This window comes from Microtus oregoni, unplaced genomic scaffold (assembly GCF_018167655.1).
Source record: "Microtus oregoni isolate MIOR12 unplaced genomic scaffold, Mior012 000001F_ref0000356, whole genome shotgun sequence".
In the NCBI taxonomy this organism is placed as follows: domain Eukaryota; kingdom Metazoa; phylum Chordata; class Mammalia; order Rodentia; family Cricetidae; genus Microtus; species Microtus oregoni.
Window position 1 is genome coordinate 63,737,917 of NW_024543060.1, and position 16,420 is coordinate 63,754,336.

The following is a 16,420-nucleotide window of genomic DNA, read 5'->3' on the forward strand; positions in this document are numbered from 1 at the left end:
TCAATTCCCAGCAACCACATGGTGACTCATAACTATCTATAATGAGATCTGGCGCCCTCTTCTGGTGTGCAGGTATACATGTAGACAGAACACTGTAGACGTACAAAATAAATTGTTTAAAAACATAATAACAAATTTCAAGCTACTTAATAAAGCATAACTTGTGCCTTTAATCCCAGCACTCGGGAGGCAGAGGCAGGCGGATCTCTGTGAGTTCGAGACCAACCTGGTCTACAGAGCTAGTTCCAGGACAGGCTCCAAAGCCACAGAGAAACCCTGTCTCGAAAAACCAAAAAAAAAAAAAAAAAAAAAAAGCATAACTTGTTAGTTTGCCATTGTAGCTTCAAATGTCTCTTTCTCCAGCCATTTCTTGAGTGTGTTTTAGCTTTTTCCTCTCTGATTCTGATAGACTTTAGTCATCCCCCAAGTGCACCTCTTCTCTCACCTTCTCTTCCTTGACCCTCTGAGGAATTCCTCATTCCTTGTCTTTGCTGTCACTCAACTTTAGGGACAGTACCACCAATTCTTTTTTCTTACCAGATTTTGTTTGTGTGTTTTCTGAGACGGTTTTTTTGTGTAACAGCCCTAGCTGTCCTGGAACTCACTCTATAGACCAGGCTGGCCTCAAACTCACAGAGATCCGCCTGCTTCTGCCTTCCAGGTGCTGGATTAAAGGTGTGCACCACCACTGCCCAGCGCTTACCAAATTTTAATAGTTGGATATGTATCCCATCAGGAAATCCTGTGCCTTTCAAAAGGCCAAGGTTTATATCCTAAGTTTATTACATAATTCCTCACATGTAATATGTATTTAGTAAAAGTATGTTGTATGTTGAGCCAGAGCAAACATTTATTTCTCTTTATTTAAGAAGATGTATTCGGGGCTGGAGAGGTGGCTCAGTGGTTAAGGCTTGCTCTTCCAGAGGGTTTGAGTCCACATGGCTGCTCACACCTGTCTGTAGCTCCAGTTCCAGGGAATCCAACGTTAGTGCACATAAAATAAAAATAAATAAAACATCAAAAACAGTGGCACCTTAGAATAAATAGCTAAATAAATAAATGTGTGAATATGCAAAAGCCTTAGCCTGGAAATGGGAAAATTTGTTGGGTAGAGGTTGTATATATGTGTGACTATGGATGCTTGAAGAAACAAGTTGCTCTCTCATCAGCTTTTATAAGAATAGTATTATACAAGTTGAGGAGAAAGTGAGAAGAACACAGAGTCCCATAAGGGACCAGGAATCTCTGAAGCTTTCTATTTTCAGCTACATTGTGACACACAGATTGATTTTAGACACGTGAGGGAGATGCCTCAACAGTGTCTCATTTGTGGGGAGTTTTGTTTTTTGTTTGTTTGTTTGTTTTGAGACAGGTCTTTCTATGTACCCTGACTATCCTGGAACTTACTATGTAGGCTAGGCAGTCCTCAAATTCACAGAGATCTACCTGCCTCTCCCTGTAGAACATTTTGTTTAATTCCTAAACCAGACATTGACGTTCAAGGTGGTTCCTGACTTTAGGAAGCAGAAACCTGCTAAGAGGTGGATGCCTATCAGCAGAGAAACTGCAATACATCTGTACCCTTGCATCGATCTTTGGATAAATGTGGGGCATGGGTAGAAGGAAGTGACAGAAAAGGGCAAGGAAAAACTAAAATCCTGAAGCTGGGCCCTTCAGGAGGAGTTATATTTGTGGTTTGTACTTTTACAACTTTGGGTGGGTTTCCTCTTTGCCTTAGGTATGGCACTAGGTGCCCCAGAAGTGTGCAACCAGGCCACCTCACCCCAGTCTGTCCGGGGCCTTCTCCCTTGTCCTGCCCAGCAGCAACAGCAGCAGCAACAGCAGCAGCAACTTCCTGCTCTCCCACCCACTCCTCAGCAGCAGCCTCCCCTGAATAATCACATGATTTCACAGGTGAGTCACAGGCCTCCTTTGCTCTGACTCAAGGAAGCTCTAGAAATGAGGTCATCATGTCTCTTGTCAGACGTGTTCTATTCCTGCCTTCATTTATTATTTGTTAGGTGCTGGAAGAAAAGAATAAGGTCACATGTTTGGCCAAAGTTTTGTTGCTTTGTTCTATTGAGACAGCCTCATCTCTCCTTCCTGCCTCCACTTTCCAGGTGTAGGGGTTACAGACTGCACCGTGCACTGGGCTAGCCTGACAGCTCCGTTTCCTTTTCCTCCTCTCTCTTAGACACTGGGTCTCTGTGTAGCCCTGCCTGGCCTGGAACTTGTTATGTAAATGAGAAGTTCATCAGCCTCTGCCTCCTGAGTATGGAGATTCCAAAGGTGTGTGCCTCACAGTTTTTCCCAGTTTTTACTGAGGATTGTTAGCTCTTATACTCCACACCACGTTTCTGCTGTAATCTTTAAAGTCCTGTGTGGTTAACAAGGTGATTTTGTTCACTATGCCTACATATGGAACTTAAAAAGCGCTCTGCCCCCCTTTCACCCCATAGGTTGACTGATCCATATGTCTATCCATAAACACATACTTATTTATTGGTTCAGGGGCAAGAATAACACTCAAGATCCACAGCATATTATCATAAGACATAAAATACCAGACAGGTGGGCTGGAGAGATGGCTCAGTGGTTAAGAGCATTGCCTGCTCTTCCAAAGGTCCTGAGTTCAATTCCCGGCAACCACATGGTGGCTCACAACCATCTGTAATGAGATGAGGTGCCCCCTTCTGGCCTGCAGGCATACACACAGACAGAATATTGTATACATAATAAATAAATAAATATTTAAAAAAAAAAAAAAAAATACCAGACAGGTGACATGCCACATGTGGGAAGCTGAGGTAGGAGGATCAAGGCTTGAAGATAGCCAGGCTACATAGTGAGCTTGAGGCTAGCATGAGCTGCAGAGTAAGACCTTCCTTAAAGACATAAAGACCCCAAAACTTGTCTATTTGACTTGCCATTAAAAGAGCCATATCTTCTTTATGGTGGAGGGGCAGCTCACACCTTTAATCCCAGAGCTCAGGAGGTAGAGGCAGTTGAATCTCAATGCATTCAAGGCTGGCCTGGTAGTGAGTTCTAGGGCAGACAACGCTACATAGTAAAGCCCTGGTTGATGTTGGTGTTAACCAGGGTTTGAGAAACATGTGCTTCTGTGCAGACATGAAAGCCATCCGCATAAGAGCCAGGTCTTCTCTCAGCTCGTCATGGAACTGTCCTGCTTATAAAGAATAAGAAATATTCTGAGTAGCCACTTGCTGTCTTATAAACAGTTGTTCATGTGTTCTTGTACCTGCCAGCATCCTTCATCTCCCTGTGCAGTCCAGCATGGCCTTAGATAGAGCTCCTCTCTAGATGCAAAAGTCAGTTCCAGCCTGGTAGCCATGCCCTGGAAAGTCAGTTGGGAAGATCCCAGGATGACCCACCGTCTGCTCCATGACATCGTCTTGTTTGCTTGGGTCCCCATTAAGGCATGGCATGTGTATAGGTCCTCTGCTCTACTGGGAATGGGTAAACTTACTCCCTCCAGCCACCTCCTATTGTTGTTTTATTTCACTTGCTAAGGTCCCAGCTTGTTTTAGTTTTTTTTTTCCTGAAATGTATTTTAATACAGTTTTGCTCCCTTTCTCTTAGTCTTTTGTCTTTTCCTTCTACCTGCTATCCACACCTAAAAACACAGCGAGAATGGAGAAGGGATAGGAGAGAGAAGGAAACAGTGAGTGGTAGGCTCTAACCCCAAACTTGTACTCCAGTCCTCAGTGGATGAGTTGTTGGTGTGCAGTGGTGTAGGTTGGGGATTAGGTCTGTATTCTCTCAGAATGATACTCTTGAGATTAACCCTGGTCACACAGTCCCAAGAGAATCTCCCCTGGGTAGGTTGCAGTGTCCTAGAAGCGTGTATGGTAGCTACTGTCTTACACTGCCATCTAACATTTGTTTACACACACACACACCTTTTACCTTCTATCTATCCTTCCGTCTTACTGGTTCTCTCCCTCTTTTCTTCTGTGGTACCAGACTTCATACCTGAGGCCTTTCCTTCCTTGTTTCCTTTCTCCCTTCCTTCCTTTTTCCTTTTTTTGTGTTGTCCTAATGATTGTCAGTACTATAGGGCTGAGAAATTGCAAATTGATTCCTCGGATTCAGAAATGAAGGAAGTGGAACGCTTGCCACTGTGTTCTAAACCTTTTGGAAAACTCTAAAAAAGGGATAGTTACCTTCAGTGCCTAGAAGAGGCGTCCCGGGGCTGTTCTGGCAGAGCAATACTCTGCCCCTCTTGAGAGGTTTCCTCTGTGTGAGCAGACATGCATCTCATGTGGCCATGTTTTGTTCTGTTGATTTAGGCTGAAGTGAGTGTTGCACAGAGTCCCTTTAGCCCTGTGACTAGAGTCTTAAGACACTGTAGAGCTGTTCACTTTTCCCAGATTCGCCAGTAGGTGGCAACGGATGTCCTTGTGCTCTCTTAGGCACTCCTGGATCTGGAATTTGAGACTGTCCAAGAAGATAATAGTAGATTAACAACAAAAAATAAAAGCCAAACCAACCAAACAAACAAAACCTGGAGAGGTGGTTCAGCAGCAAACAGCACTGGTCACTGGCTGTTCTTACAGGTTCATTTCTACATCTACATGGTGGCTCCCAACCATCTGCAGTTCTGGTCCCAGGGGAACAAGTACCCTCTTCAGTCTCAGTGGATGTTAGGGACGCAAGTGGTACATGGTACGCATGCAGGTGAAACATCCATTACTCACTTTAAGCTTCCTAGCTAAGGGAACCAGAGAAGCTCCATCCTCCCCACCTTCCTTCTCTCTTCTCCCCCTTCACTCCAGAATCTTTATTATGTACTCCTGACTGTCCTGGAACTCCCTGTGTAAGCCTGACTGGCCTCCAACTCTCAGAGATCCGCCTGTCTCTGCCTGAGTGCTGGGATTAAGGTGTGGACCACCATTCCCAGTTTCTGTCTCCATTAAAACTCACAAGGGTGTGAAAAACAAGAGTTCATAGGCCTGAGCCAAGGTAAACTTCTCCCAGGAAGGGGAGGACAATAGCAAATGGAGATTAAAAACCCCCAGCATTTGTAGCTGACACTTGGCAGCTTGGCCAGCAGTTACATTTAGAATGCCGTTGGCTGATAGAAAACAGGACTGTCAGGAGTCCAGGCTGGGGCAACATTCCTTTCCAGGGTATTTGGGACTCTCAGTAACTTTTTAAAAATCCCGATGCCAAATCCTCTAAGGATTCCAGTTCCCTTTGGGGAGTCTTATAATTCCCTTCCCTTCATCCCTCTCCACACTCTTAGTATAGACTGGTGTGAGCACATGTCCTAAAGAACTGGATTTCAGAAGTGTGGTTTGTGGCACACTCCTTTGATCCCAGCACTTGGGAGGCAGAGGCAGGTGGATCTCTGTGATTTACAATACAGCCAGGGCTACACAGAAAAACCCTGTATCACACAAGAAAGAAAGAAAGAAAGAAAGAAAGAAAGAAAGAAAGGAAAGAAAAGAGAAAAGAACAGAACTGGGGATTTTTATTTTTTGGATTTCAAGACAGGGGATTTCAAGCCTTATTCTGTCATTTAGCTGTATGATCCCAGGTGAGATATTCATATTCTCTGAGCCTTATTTTTAAGGGATGGGGACTGTTGCTTAGGGTTGAATCAAGAACCTTGCACTTCTACACTCTACTTAGCTACATCCCCAGGTTGACCTTTATTTTTATTGTCAGAATTACAAGCTATCGTATCTAGATATTTTTGTAAGGCTGTCATGAAACAGAGAGTAAATGTTATGTCCCTCTTTTTCCTTACCTCTCTTCTCCCTCCCTCCTCTATGGGAGACTGATTGGAGAATTGATGAGATAATTCAAATGAGGAAAATAGAATTAGTTGTTCTCAGTAAACAGATTCTCCTGCCTGAAGCTAGTGAAGGGATGGGGATAAAAACATAGCTAATCTGGTTTTATTTGACCCTGAGTTTACCCCATTTGTTCATGAGGACATCTTTTCCTCACAACCTGCAGGAACTGGCTAGGCTCCAGAATCTGCTGGGTGTCTGTTGTTTTTCTTCCCTCTAGAGGGCGATGTCTTCCAGGAGACCTGCCCTTGGATGACCCTTCCTACAAAAGCAGTGCAGCCGTGCACACAGGAATCCCTCAAGTGGGCATTTAGGTCACAGACCTTGGCCTTGAGAGTCCTGAGATTACTCACACTCACAAGAGCCGCACAGTTTGAGTGGCTAATGGGCAGAGAGTACACTGGGTTTCTTCTGATAGAGATGTGAAAGCTACCAGCTACCCCAGGCTTGGTGGCCAAGCTGCTCGGTGGCCTTGTGGTCCATGTGAAATGTCTCCTATGATTAACATGCTGTTCCTCCCCTTCCCCCCATTTCTGCCCCTCTGCCTCTCCTTTTGTCCTTTCTCTTCCTCTCCACATGCCTCTCTGCTGGTCCACAGCCAGTCCCGGCCCTGCAGCCCTCTTCGCAGCCTGTTCAGTTCTCTCCAAGCTCCTGTCCCCAAGTCCTTCTGCCAGTTTCTCCGCCCCAGCAGTACAACATGGTATAAACTCCACGCTCCCTTTTGTCTTGTCCCTGTGTGGCCTGCATCTGTGGGGATGTCTGGGTCAGTCTGGTGGTCTTGAAAGCATGTTGTGCTTTTGGAAGAGATGTTGAAAGCTATTTCTTGAGGGACCAGCACAGGCTGAACCTAATCCCAAATGATGGTCTCATCATGGCAACCAAAAGATAGGTAAATACATGACAGGGGAGTGCCAGGAGGTGATGGGACGAGCCCGGCCCTCGTCTCTGCTGTGTGTATCTGTCAGTTCGTTGTTCCCAGCTTCTTCCTCTCTTATCCATCTCACTGTGTCAGATGCACAGTACATGCTATCTATGCTTTTTGTAAGTGAGTGTAGTGTACAGACCTTCAATCTCAGCACTTACGAGGGTAAGGCAGAAGGATTGCCCTTAGTGCAAGGCCAGCCTAGGCTCCATAATGAATTCCAGTCCAGCCTGGGCTAGAGAAATATCCTGTCTCAAAAATACCAAAAATAAATAAATTTAAAAAAATAATAAATTGTTTGCATCCTAAATACAAATCCTTTGCAAATCTGATTTGCCTCATAGTTGATAACTTGATGGTGGTGCTGAGCCCTTACTTTTTCTACTTACATTGGTCACACACACCTCTTTGCTGTTTTACTAGAACCCTCCCCCCTTTTCTTCCTACCCCTATCCCCATTCTGAAAGTGCTGGATATGGACCTAAAAATCCATCTGCAGTCTAGTCCTCTTGTCATCTATTCCTGACAAGAAATAGCAACAGTTCTCTGAAATTGAATGAATCAAGAGGCCAACGTTTCCTTTTGATTTCTAGTATTTTCTTTTGCAAAAGAACTACTCTGATGTATGTGCATGTGTGTTTGGATGTGAATTACTGTTCAGAGATGTGTATGCATGTGTGTTTGGATGTGAATTACTGTTCAAAGATGGATGTGCATGTGTGTTTGGATATGAATTACTGTTCAGAGAGTAGAACAGACCAGGGAGCTAAGAAACTAACCTGTCCCCACGCAAGTGCGAGATGGCACACCATCACCTGTGCGTAGGGAAGACAGCTGGGAGAAAGGTAATTACAGTCCCGCCAGTCAGTCTCCTCCTCTGGATCAGCCTGTCTCCCTGGCCTCCTTTCGGAGGTGAGAATTGGAAGTGGGTTTTGAAGGGCAGGAGAACTCTAGGCTAGTGTCAGAGAACAAAGGTGGAAATGACCTCGAAAGGGAGCATGGCAACAAGCAGCAGGCGTGAACCCAGCAGTCAGTTCTTGGCTGTGGAGGCACAGGAACCTTGCTGGCCATATTCTACACAGGTGTTTCCAGATGGTTGATAAAAACAGGATTTATAGCAAGGCAGGAGCCCTTTTTATAGCTAGGAGCATGAGGAATGCAGGAAACAGAAGAATTCTTGTTTGTCCTGTTTTCCTTAGGTCGGTAGAAGTTGTACCCTTTGCCTCCATCGCCTAAGAAACAGCCTTAATAATAGTTGTCATTAGGGAAGCCCTTGTCACCATTCTGTAGAGATGCTGTTTCTGAACTTGGGCTTTACACAGCTTTTCTCAGGGCACAGAAGCACGACTGCCTCAATGGTCTAGGGAATGCTGTAGAGTGGCAGCTCTCCACCTGTGGGTCGTGACCCCTTGGGGGTCCATTGACCCCTTCCCTGAAGACCATCAGAAAACACGGATATTTACATTAGCAAATTACAGTTATGAAGTAGCAACAAAATAATTTTATGGTTGGAGGTCACTGCAGCATTAGGAACTGTGTTAAAGGGCCCCAGCATTAGGAAGTTTGAGAACCGCTGCTTTAGAACATTGCTATTTCTTTTGTTCTGGTCTTGGTTTTAGTTATTAATATATTTGAGACAAGGCCTGTGTAGCCGAGACTAGCCCAGAACTTAGTGTGTAGCTGAAGCTCATCCTGAACTGATGATCCTCCAGCCTCCACCTCCCAGGTGTGTGCCAGCACACCAGCTCTGTCTCTTTCTGTATTGAAGCCAAATGCATAAGGCTTGGCATAGCCTCAGTCCTTGAGTCTCCTACTCTCCCAACAGGCAGATGACCTCAGCAACCCCTTTGGACAAATGAGCCTTAGCCGCCAAGGTTCTACTGAAGCAGCTGACCCATCCTCAGCTCTGTTCCAGCCCCCGCTTATTTCCCAACATCCTCAGCAAGCTAGCTTCATCATGGCTTCTGCAGGGCAGCCCCTCCCTACTTCTAACTACTCCACCTCTAACCATGCACCACCTACTCAGCAAGTCCTGCCACCCCAAGGCTACATGCAACCCCCACAGCAGGTAAGCAGCCCTTTCCTCAGCTCCTAGTCAGTGCTCCAGTTTGTCAAGTATTTCAGCTCTTTCTTCCTCTGGTTTAGACAGACCAGAAAGACTTTTATCCCATTGTTCACTTTGGACAGTCCCTGTTGTACCAGAGACCTCCTTTCAAGAGACACAAGTCTTGATTTATTTCAAACTTGTTTAGTCACCTGATAATTGTGAACCCAAAATGTCTCTATTTGCAAATTTCTGGTTATCAGCCCTGAGGCATTTAGTAATTTGCAGATGTTATGGCCGGATTAAAGAAACCTCTTACATCTATTTCCTCTGACCAAAGATCCAGGTTTCTTACTACCCCCCTGGACAGTATCCTAATTCCAACCAGCAATATCGACCTCTCTCTCACCCGGTGGCCTATAGCCCCCAGCGTGGTCAACAGCTGCCTCAGCCATCCCAGCAGCCTGGTGAGTGGAAGTGCCGGTGTGAGATGGTGTCCAGGGGAGGACAGAGCCCAGGAGAGAAGGACCTTCCCGGGAGTCAGGCAGGGGAGGGAGTTTGGCGGGAGGGAGTTTGGCGGGAGGATTCCTAGATTTCTAAGGAAGGAGTCAGGTAAGAATATAGAAGGAAAGGCAGTTAGAGCTGTGGGGGTGACCTCCTAAACACTCATACTGACTTCTGTGCCTTATCCATCCTTAGGTTTACAGCCCATGATGCCTAACCAGCAGCAGACGGCTTACCAAGGCATGCTTGGGGTCCAGCAGCCTCAGAACCAGGGCCTACTCAGCAACCAGAGAAGCAGCATGGGAGGCCAGATGCAAGGCCTTGTGGTTCAGTACACTCCACTGCCTTCCTACCAAGTGGGTGTATTCTGTGTTAGAAATGGTCACCCTGTCCTTGTGAAGCAGAAAGGACAGCCTACCGGGGTCATGCAGACTTAAGTTTCCAACACTGAGATAGCATCTTTCCCTAGCACTTTTAGGGTTGTTCTATTTTCAAAGCAAGCCCAAAGAGTTGAGAAGAATCTTTAGATTGTGGTTTCCATACAGTCACATAAGAGTTGTGTGCCCAGGAAACAGTCCAGAGGAGAACCAAGCTCCCTCCTTGTGTCTGTTATTTGAGGACGATGTATGAAAGAAGGAGAGCTTGTAATGGCTCTGTGGGTGTTTGCTTTGGGCAGAGGAGGAGCACTGGAGGAGACTCCTAAAATGGGAAGTTGTGCTGGGCTCCTGATGAGCTGACCCTTAGTCATGTTCTTCTTTACCCAGGTCCCAGTGGGCAGTGACTCACAAAATGTGGTCCAGCCACCTTTCCAGCAGCCCATGCTGGTCCCTGCCAGCCAGTCTGTGCAAGGAGGCCTCCCAGCAGGGGGTGTGCCCGTATACTACAGCATGATCCCAGCAGCTCAGCAGAATGGCACCAGGTGAGGCCTGCTAGAGAGGCGGGACACAGCTCCCATTGACTGTCTAAGAGAGTTAAGACCCCATCAGTGTCCCGGCACAGTGCACACATGCAGTCCAGTACTTGGGAGCCTAATGCATTAGGGTCACCACTTGAAAGTCAACAGTCTAAAAAGTATGTGTGGGAGGGTCGTTCTCCTTTCCTCCTCATTGATTTGGTATGTATATAAAGCTTAGCAGCAAGAACAGCCTGCTTTTGAGACACAGATTGGAATGATTGTTATTCAATCAGCTGGACCCAGAACTATGAGATAGGGACCAATCATCATTAAAAGAACCAATTTTACAATATACTTATATAATTTTTTTCTTTCTATAGAGAGGATAGATATATCATAGCTGTAGAGGAGATATTTTTAGAAATAATCTAGTCTGCTACCATTGTTTGTTTGTTTTTCTGTGTTTCTTTTTTGATTGTTTGGGTTTTTTTTTTCCCAGACAAGGTCTCACTTTGTATCCCTAGCTGTCCTGGAGCTCACTCTGTAGTCTAGGGCGGCCTCAGGCTCAAAGATCCACCTGCCTTTGCCTCCTCTCTCTGGCTGATCACAGGCAGATCTCTGTGCACTTGAGGCCAGGCTGTTCTACAGAGCAAGTCCATGACAGTCAGGTCTAAACAATGAAACCCAGGCTGGAAAAAAACAAAATAGATGGATGGATGGATGGATGGATGGACGGATGGACGGACGGACGGACAGATGATAGATAATAGGTAGATAGATAATAGGTAGGTAGATAGGTAGACGATAGGTAGATAGACAGACAGACGATAGATGATAGATAGATAGATAGATAGATAGATAGATAGATAATAGATAGACAGATAATAGATAGACAGATGATAGATAGATAATAGATGATAGATAGATAGATAGATAGATAGATAGATAATAGATAGACAGATAATAGATAGACAGATGATAGATAGATAATAGATGATAGATAGATAGATAATAGATGATAGATAGATAGATAGATAGATAGTAGATTAATAGATAGGTAGATAGATGATAGGTAGGTAGATAGGTAGACAATAGATAATAGATGATAGATGGATAGATAGGTAGGTAGATAGATGATAGATAGACGATAGATAGATAGACAGACAGACAGATGATAGATTATAGATAGATAGACAGATGATAGATAGATAGATGATAGACAGATGATAGATAGATAGACATGATAGATAGATGATAGATAGACAGATGATAGACAGATGATAGATAGATAGATAGATAGATAGATAGATAGATAGATGATAGACAGATGATAGATGATAGATAGGGCAGATAAGTAAATGAAGGACTGTATAGATAAATGAATGGATGTATGGATGGGTAAGGAGATTCAAGTAGGAATCCTAACAAACTACTTGAAGTCACACAGCTGGACAGATGTGCAGCTGAACTAGAATTAATGTGTGTTCACCTCCAATGTGTGTTTATCTATTTATGTATATATCTCCATGTTGTTTTGAATTTTGCAGCTTTTTTTTCTCCTGTTTGTCTTTAAGTGACACCCAGTGTTTCCCACTGTGTATGCACCCTTAGTTCTTTTACCCGTTTCTTCCTAGCACTGTGGGTCTGACCTTGGCTCTGTGTATGTACACACGTGTGTGTTTGGTGTTCCCCACAGTTGAGAAGAGCATGTGCTGCTCTCATCCCGTATTTAGCACTGATTAGCAGCTTCCTAATTGAAAGATGATCAAGTACAAATATATATAATTAAGTTTGAACTGATGAATGATTTTAGAAATTGCATGGCAAATTGATCTGGGAATGGATTGTAGCTGCCTCTGCTTCCCACAGGGGAGGCCTAGGGAGCAGCAGCTGTTTGCCAGGAACCATGTTTCTCCCCCTTCTTTACCAGTCCTCTCTTCTCACCTCCCAGCCCTTCTGTGGGGTTTCTGCAGCCTCCTGGCTCTGAGCAGTACCAGATGCCTCAGTCGCCCTCTCCCTGCAGCCCACCACAGATGCCACAGCAGTACTCAGGTAAGGGGGTAAAGAATCTGGAGAGAGCCTGGGCCTGCTGAAGGCTTACATTGTAAAGCAGTGGAGGGTTCAGAGGTGAGCTGTGACCTCATCACAAAGACCTACGTCTTGGTGAGTGTGGAGTGCGACGCCTTAGTGCTAACACTCAGAAGGTAGATACAGAAGGACGATGGGTCTGAGCTACATCTCTGGGTCCTGCATGTGTATGTGCGCACGTGTCCGCGTTTTTTCCTTACCTCTGTGGCCTGCACTCATTTGTCCTTTAGACAGCTTTTCTTTTTCTCTTGGGAATATGAAAAAAAAGTTGAAAATGTTTTTTAAACCCACCATAGATCTATTTTGCAGATTTTGGTGTGTACTCATATACATTGTGATTTTGGTTTGATTTGGTTTGGTTTTTCAAGACAGGTTTAGCTCTGGCTGTCCTAGAAATCACTCTGTAGACCAGTGTTGGGATTAAAGGCGTGTACCACCACTGCCAGGCCACTGTGATGTTTTTATTCTGACCATAGTCTATAAGGAAATCTAAGACTCCAGTGAATGTCTTACCAAAGGGCATCATAATCCTAGGACCGAAACTTAGATCTTCAACAACAGATTTTCAGGAGGCTTTGTGCTCTTTCTTTCTATCCAGAAACTAAATGGGCTTTATGCTAAACAGCTGTAGGCCTCCATCTGCCCTCCAGCATACCCAGGCTGATTGCCCTCGCTTGTTTCCCTTCCAGTCCTCCCAACACTTGATGCGCTACAGCTAAAGAAGCTTCAGGGCTTTGGGAAAGGAATCTTTATTCTTTTCTTTCTTCTTGTTTTTGAGACAGAGTTTCTGAACTGTAATTCACCCTCGGGCCATCCCCATTCCACTTTGTTTGGGGATATCTGCGCGCCCTCTTCTGGTGAAAGGGAGCCATTTGGCTGGTTTTTCCAATTGGAATGAAGGACTTTCTTTCTCCAAGATTTTTTGCACTCTCACTGTTAGATGCTTTGGGGCAATTACAGAATTACTGTTGCTCATAAGACATGATCTATTAAGGTAAAATAACCTCTGGCATCATCCAGACCAAACACAGATCTCTTGAAAGCTAAGGCTTTAAATTCATCCACTCTTTTATTACATGAGTGGACGCTCCAGCCCCTTCTTACTGTCTGCCAAGGGCACTTGGCCTTGAAATTCTCAGTGGAATATGGAAATTGTAGAAACCACTCTTCAAAAATTACTGTGTACCATGTACTGTGTTGGTGCTCAGTACCGCAGGGAATTTTCTCTGTTTGTTAAGACTCATGTGTGCATGTGCATAGAGGATATGCTGTGTGTGTGCTGTTGACATAAAGGATATGCTGTGTGTGTGTTGTTGACATAGAGGATATGCTGTGTGTGTGTTGTTGACATAGAGGATATGCTGTGTGTGTGCTGTTGACATAGAGGATATGCTGTGTGTGTGTTGTTGACATAGAGGATATGCTGTGTGTGTGCTGTTGACATAGAGGATATGCTGTGTGTGTGCTGTTGACATAGAGGATATGCTGTGTGTGTGCTGTTGACATAGAGGATATGCTTGTGTGTGTTGTTGACATAGAGGATATGCTGTGTGTGTGCTGTTGACATAGAGGATATGCTGTGTGTGTGCTGTTGACATAGAGGATATGCTGTGTGTGTGCTGTTGACATAGAGGATATGCTTGTGTGTGTTGTTGACATAGAGGATATGCTGTGTGTGTGTTGTTGACATAGAGGATATGCTGTGTGTGTGTTGTTGACATAGAGGATATGCTGTGTGTGTGTTGTTGACATAGAGGATATGCTGTGTGTGTGCTGTTGACATAGAGGATATGCTGTGTGTGTGTTGTTGACATAGAGGATATGCTGTGTGTGTGTTGTTGACATAGAGGATATGCTGTGTGTGTGCTGTTGACATAGAGGATATGCTGTGTGTGTGCTGTTGACATTTTTTTGTGGTATGTTAGTATATCTCTTTGGTTTCTGGTATCTGTTGTTCAAATATAAAGGATCTTTGGATCAAAAACAAAGAAACAGAAAATAATTTTGTGTTACTCACTTAACCTAGTGCCAAGCCAACTAAAACATCTTTTGTTCTGGAGACTAGCAGCACCCGAGGTCTAGGCCCAGGGTGGAGAAGGAAAGAGTTCGAACTTCCCAACCCTTTCCATCATCTGTTTTCCTTACTGCTTTGGAATTTCCCCAGTTATAACTCCTTTCTTCCCTAGACTGGTTCTAAGCTTCTGACAGCCCTGTACCCTTCCCAGACAGTGGGACCCAGACCCTCTGTCCTACCCATGTTAACTAGGAGATGATGTTCCCTCAACAATTAATATTTAGAATTGTTAATACCTGCTCATGGAAGTTAAGGAAATTTTTAAAAAGAAACAAGTGTTTCTTCCGCTTTCTTTTCTAGTTCCTGCTAACTTGGCAGGTAGAGTCACAAAAGGCACTCTCTCACCTTCAGAGGACGGTCGCCCCACCCTCCTCTCATGTAGCAACTTGGTCACTTTTCCAAAAATAAAGGCAGGGATTAGGATTGGCTGTTCCCGGAACAACTGTTGAGGTTTATTAATACCAGTTCACCTCTAGGCCTGAACGTTAATTCTGCCACTATAATGCTAGATAAAACCATAACTCCAGGAAACTCTTTGTCTCCCACTGAAACGATGGCTTTCGGGTCCCCTGAGGTTTACCGGGTTCTGTTTGGGAAGATGCACACAAGCATGAGGGAACAGTGAGGCTTGTCAACAGGCTCCCCCATGGTGACACAGCAGCACGGACAGTGTGGAGTGCACACGGGAACAGCCTCTCAGTCTGGAGTGTACACGGGAACAGCCTCTCAGTGTGGAGTGCACGCGGGAACAGCCTCTCAGCCTCTACTGCCTCATTTCTAAGGGTTTCAAAGCTGAGAATATTCTCTTCCGCTCCAGAAAGATCTTCCTCTCTCTTGACAAAAAGAAGGTGGGGTGAGGAGCCAAGATACTGATTTCTGTCCTGTGATTTTGACTTCATTTCTTTTTCATAGATTTGGTCCCTGATAGTAAGGAAGAAGCCCTATCAGTTTTCAGTTTTCTCTCTCGGTGATCTAAAAAAAAAAAATCTAAACAAAAAGCGAAAACCAATTCTGCCAGACATAAATGTCATCTGCTTGTATTTATGTGGTTTGCTCTGCCCAATCGACCTTTCTGCCCAGGTTTAATGATGCCACTTAAAAAGCCATTCACATGTCCCCTCTCCTTTCTTAGCTCTCAAGCTGAAATTGATTTCCTTATTCAGCCCCCTTTTCCCTCTTCCGCCCGCTCTCAGCCCAGGCTCCTTCCCCAGCCCGGTGACAGGGAAGTGCTATCACTGGGCAGTGGAATTTTTTTTTTTTTTTTTTGCCATGTCCATTAAGAAGTAGGGACGGTTCAGCAGTTAACAGATGCCACCTGCTTTTGGCTCGAGGAGAAGCATAAAATCAGCTCATCAGTTGAGTGCTGTGTCCTCGGTTGAGTGAAGGAACAGTGCTCCAGGCCAGCGGGGGAGGACTGAGTATGGATAGTTGAGAGCAGAGGCTGCAGCAAAGACTCCTGGCTGTATTTTATTGTTGTTGCTGGCATCAGAGAAGATAATATAAGGACTTCTTTTTCTTCCTCGCCTTGAGCTCCCGATAGCTCCTTATGTCTGTGTTGGTATTAGGAGATGCTTCCTCTGTCCCGCCTGTGCCCACCTTCCCTAGCCCAGGGCGTTAGGCTCTGATATTATGAGCTGCCTCTAGAAAAGCTGTAGATTTGATTATTTTTGTGGTGGCCCCTTGGGTGCATTGAGGAGTTTGAATAAAGTCAGTTGCAGTGTTGTTGGTAGAGGGTGGTAGAGTGCATAGGGCTGATAGGGAGCCAGGGAGCCCGAGCAGCTGTAGTAAAGGAGAGTTGTTAGGGATGCACAGGGCACCACACTGTGATGTCCCATGGCCCTCTGCCAGCCACACTGATGAATGTATTGCTCACTTTGGAGCAGGGCATAGGAAGATAGCAGCCTATTGCACTAACTATTCGTACTCTCTGATTTAATAAACCCTAGATAGTGGGATACACAAATTGGCCAGAGAAACGGATCAGATTGCTCTCTGAGACCTCCTGTCTTTTTTCTTTTACTGAACTATGACCAATACTACCTGAGCAAGCACTCTCCTTCCAGCATGGCTAGTA

At 44.9% G+C, this 16,420-nt stretch overlaps 1 protein-coding gene across 16 annotated transcripts in view; it reads left to right on the forward strand.

Moving 5' to 3' along the window:
- R3hdm2 (R3H domain containing 2) overlaps positions 1–16,420 on the forward strand; it is a 133,156-nt gene that overhangs the window by 108,228 nt on the left and 8,508 nt on the right. For 11 of the 16 annotated variants that reach the window (XM_041664085.1, XM_041664049.1, XM_041664041.1 and 8 more), the window contains 7 exons: positions 1,739–1,914; positions 6,418–6,519; positions 8,567–8,809; positions 9,126–9,252; positions 9,485–9,645; positions 10,054–10,208; positions 12,136–12,236. In XM_041664085.1, the coding sequence (XP_041520019.1) occupies positions 1,739–1,914; positions 6,418–6,519; positions 8,567–8,809; positions 9,126–9,252; positions 9,485–9,645; positions 10,054–10,208; positions 12,136–12,236 (1,065 nt within the window). The remainder of the gene's footprint in view (positions 1–1,738; positions 1,915–6,417; positions 6,520–8,566; positions 8,810–9,125; positions 9,253–9,484; positions 9,646–10,053; positions 10,209–12,135; positions 12,237–16,420) is intronic. The other 5 variants (XM_041664113.1, XM_041664119.1, XM_041664139.1 and 2 more) reach the window with 1 other exon arrangement.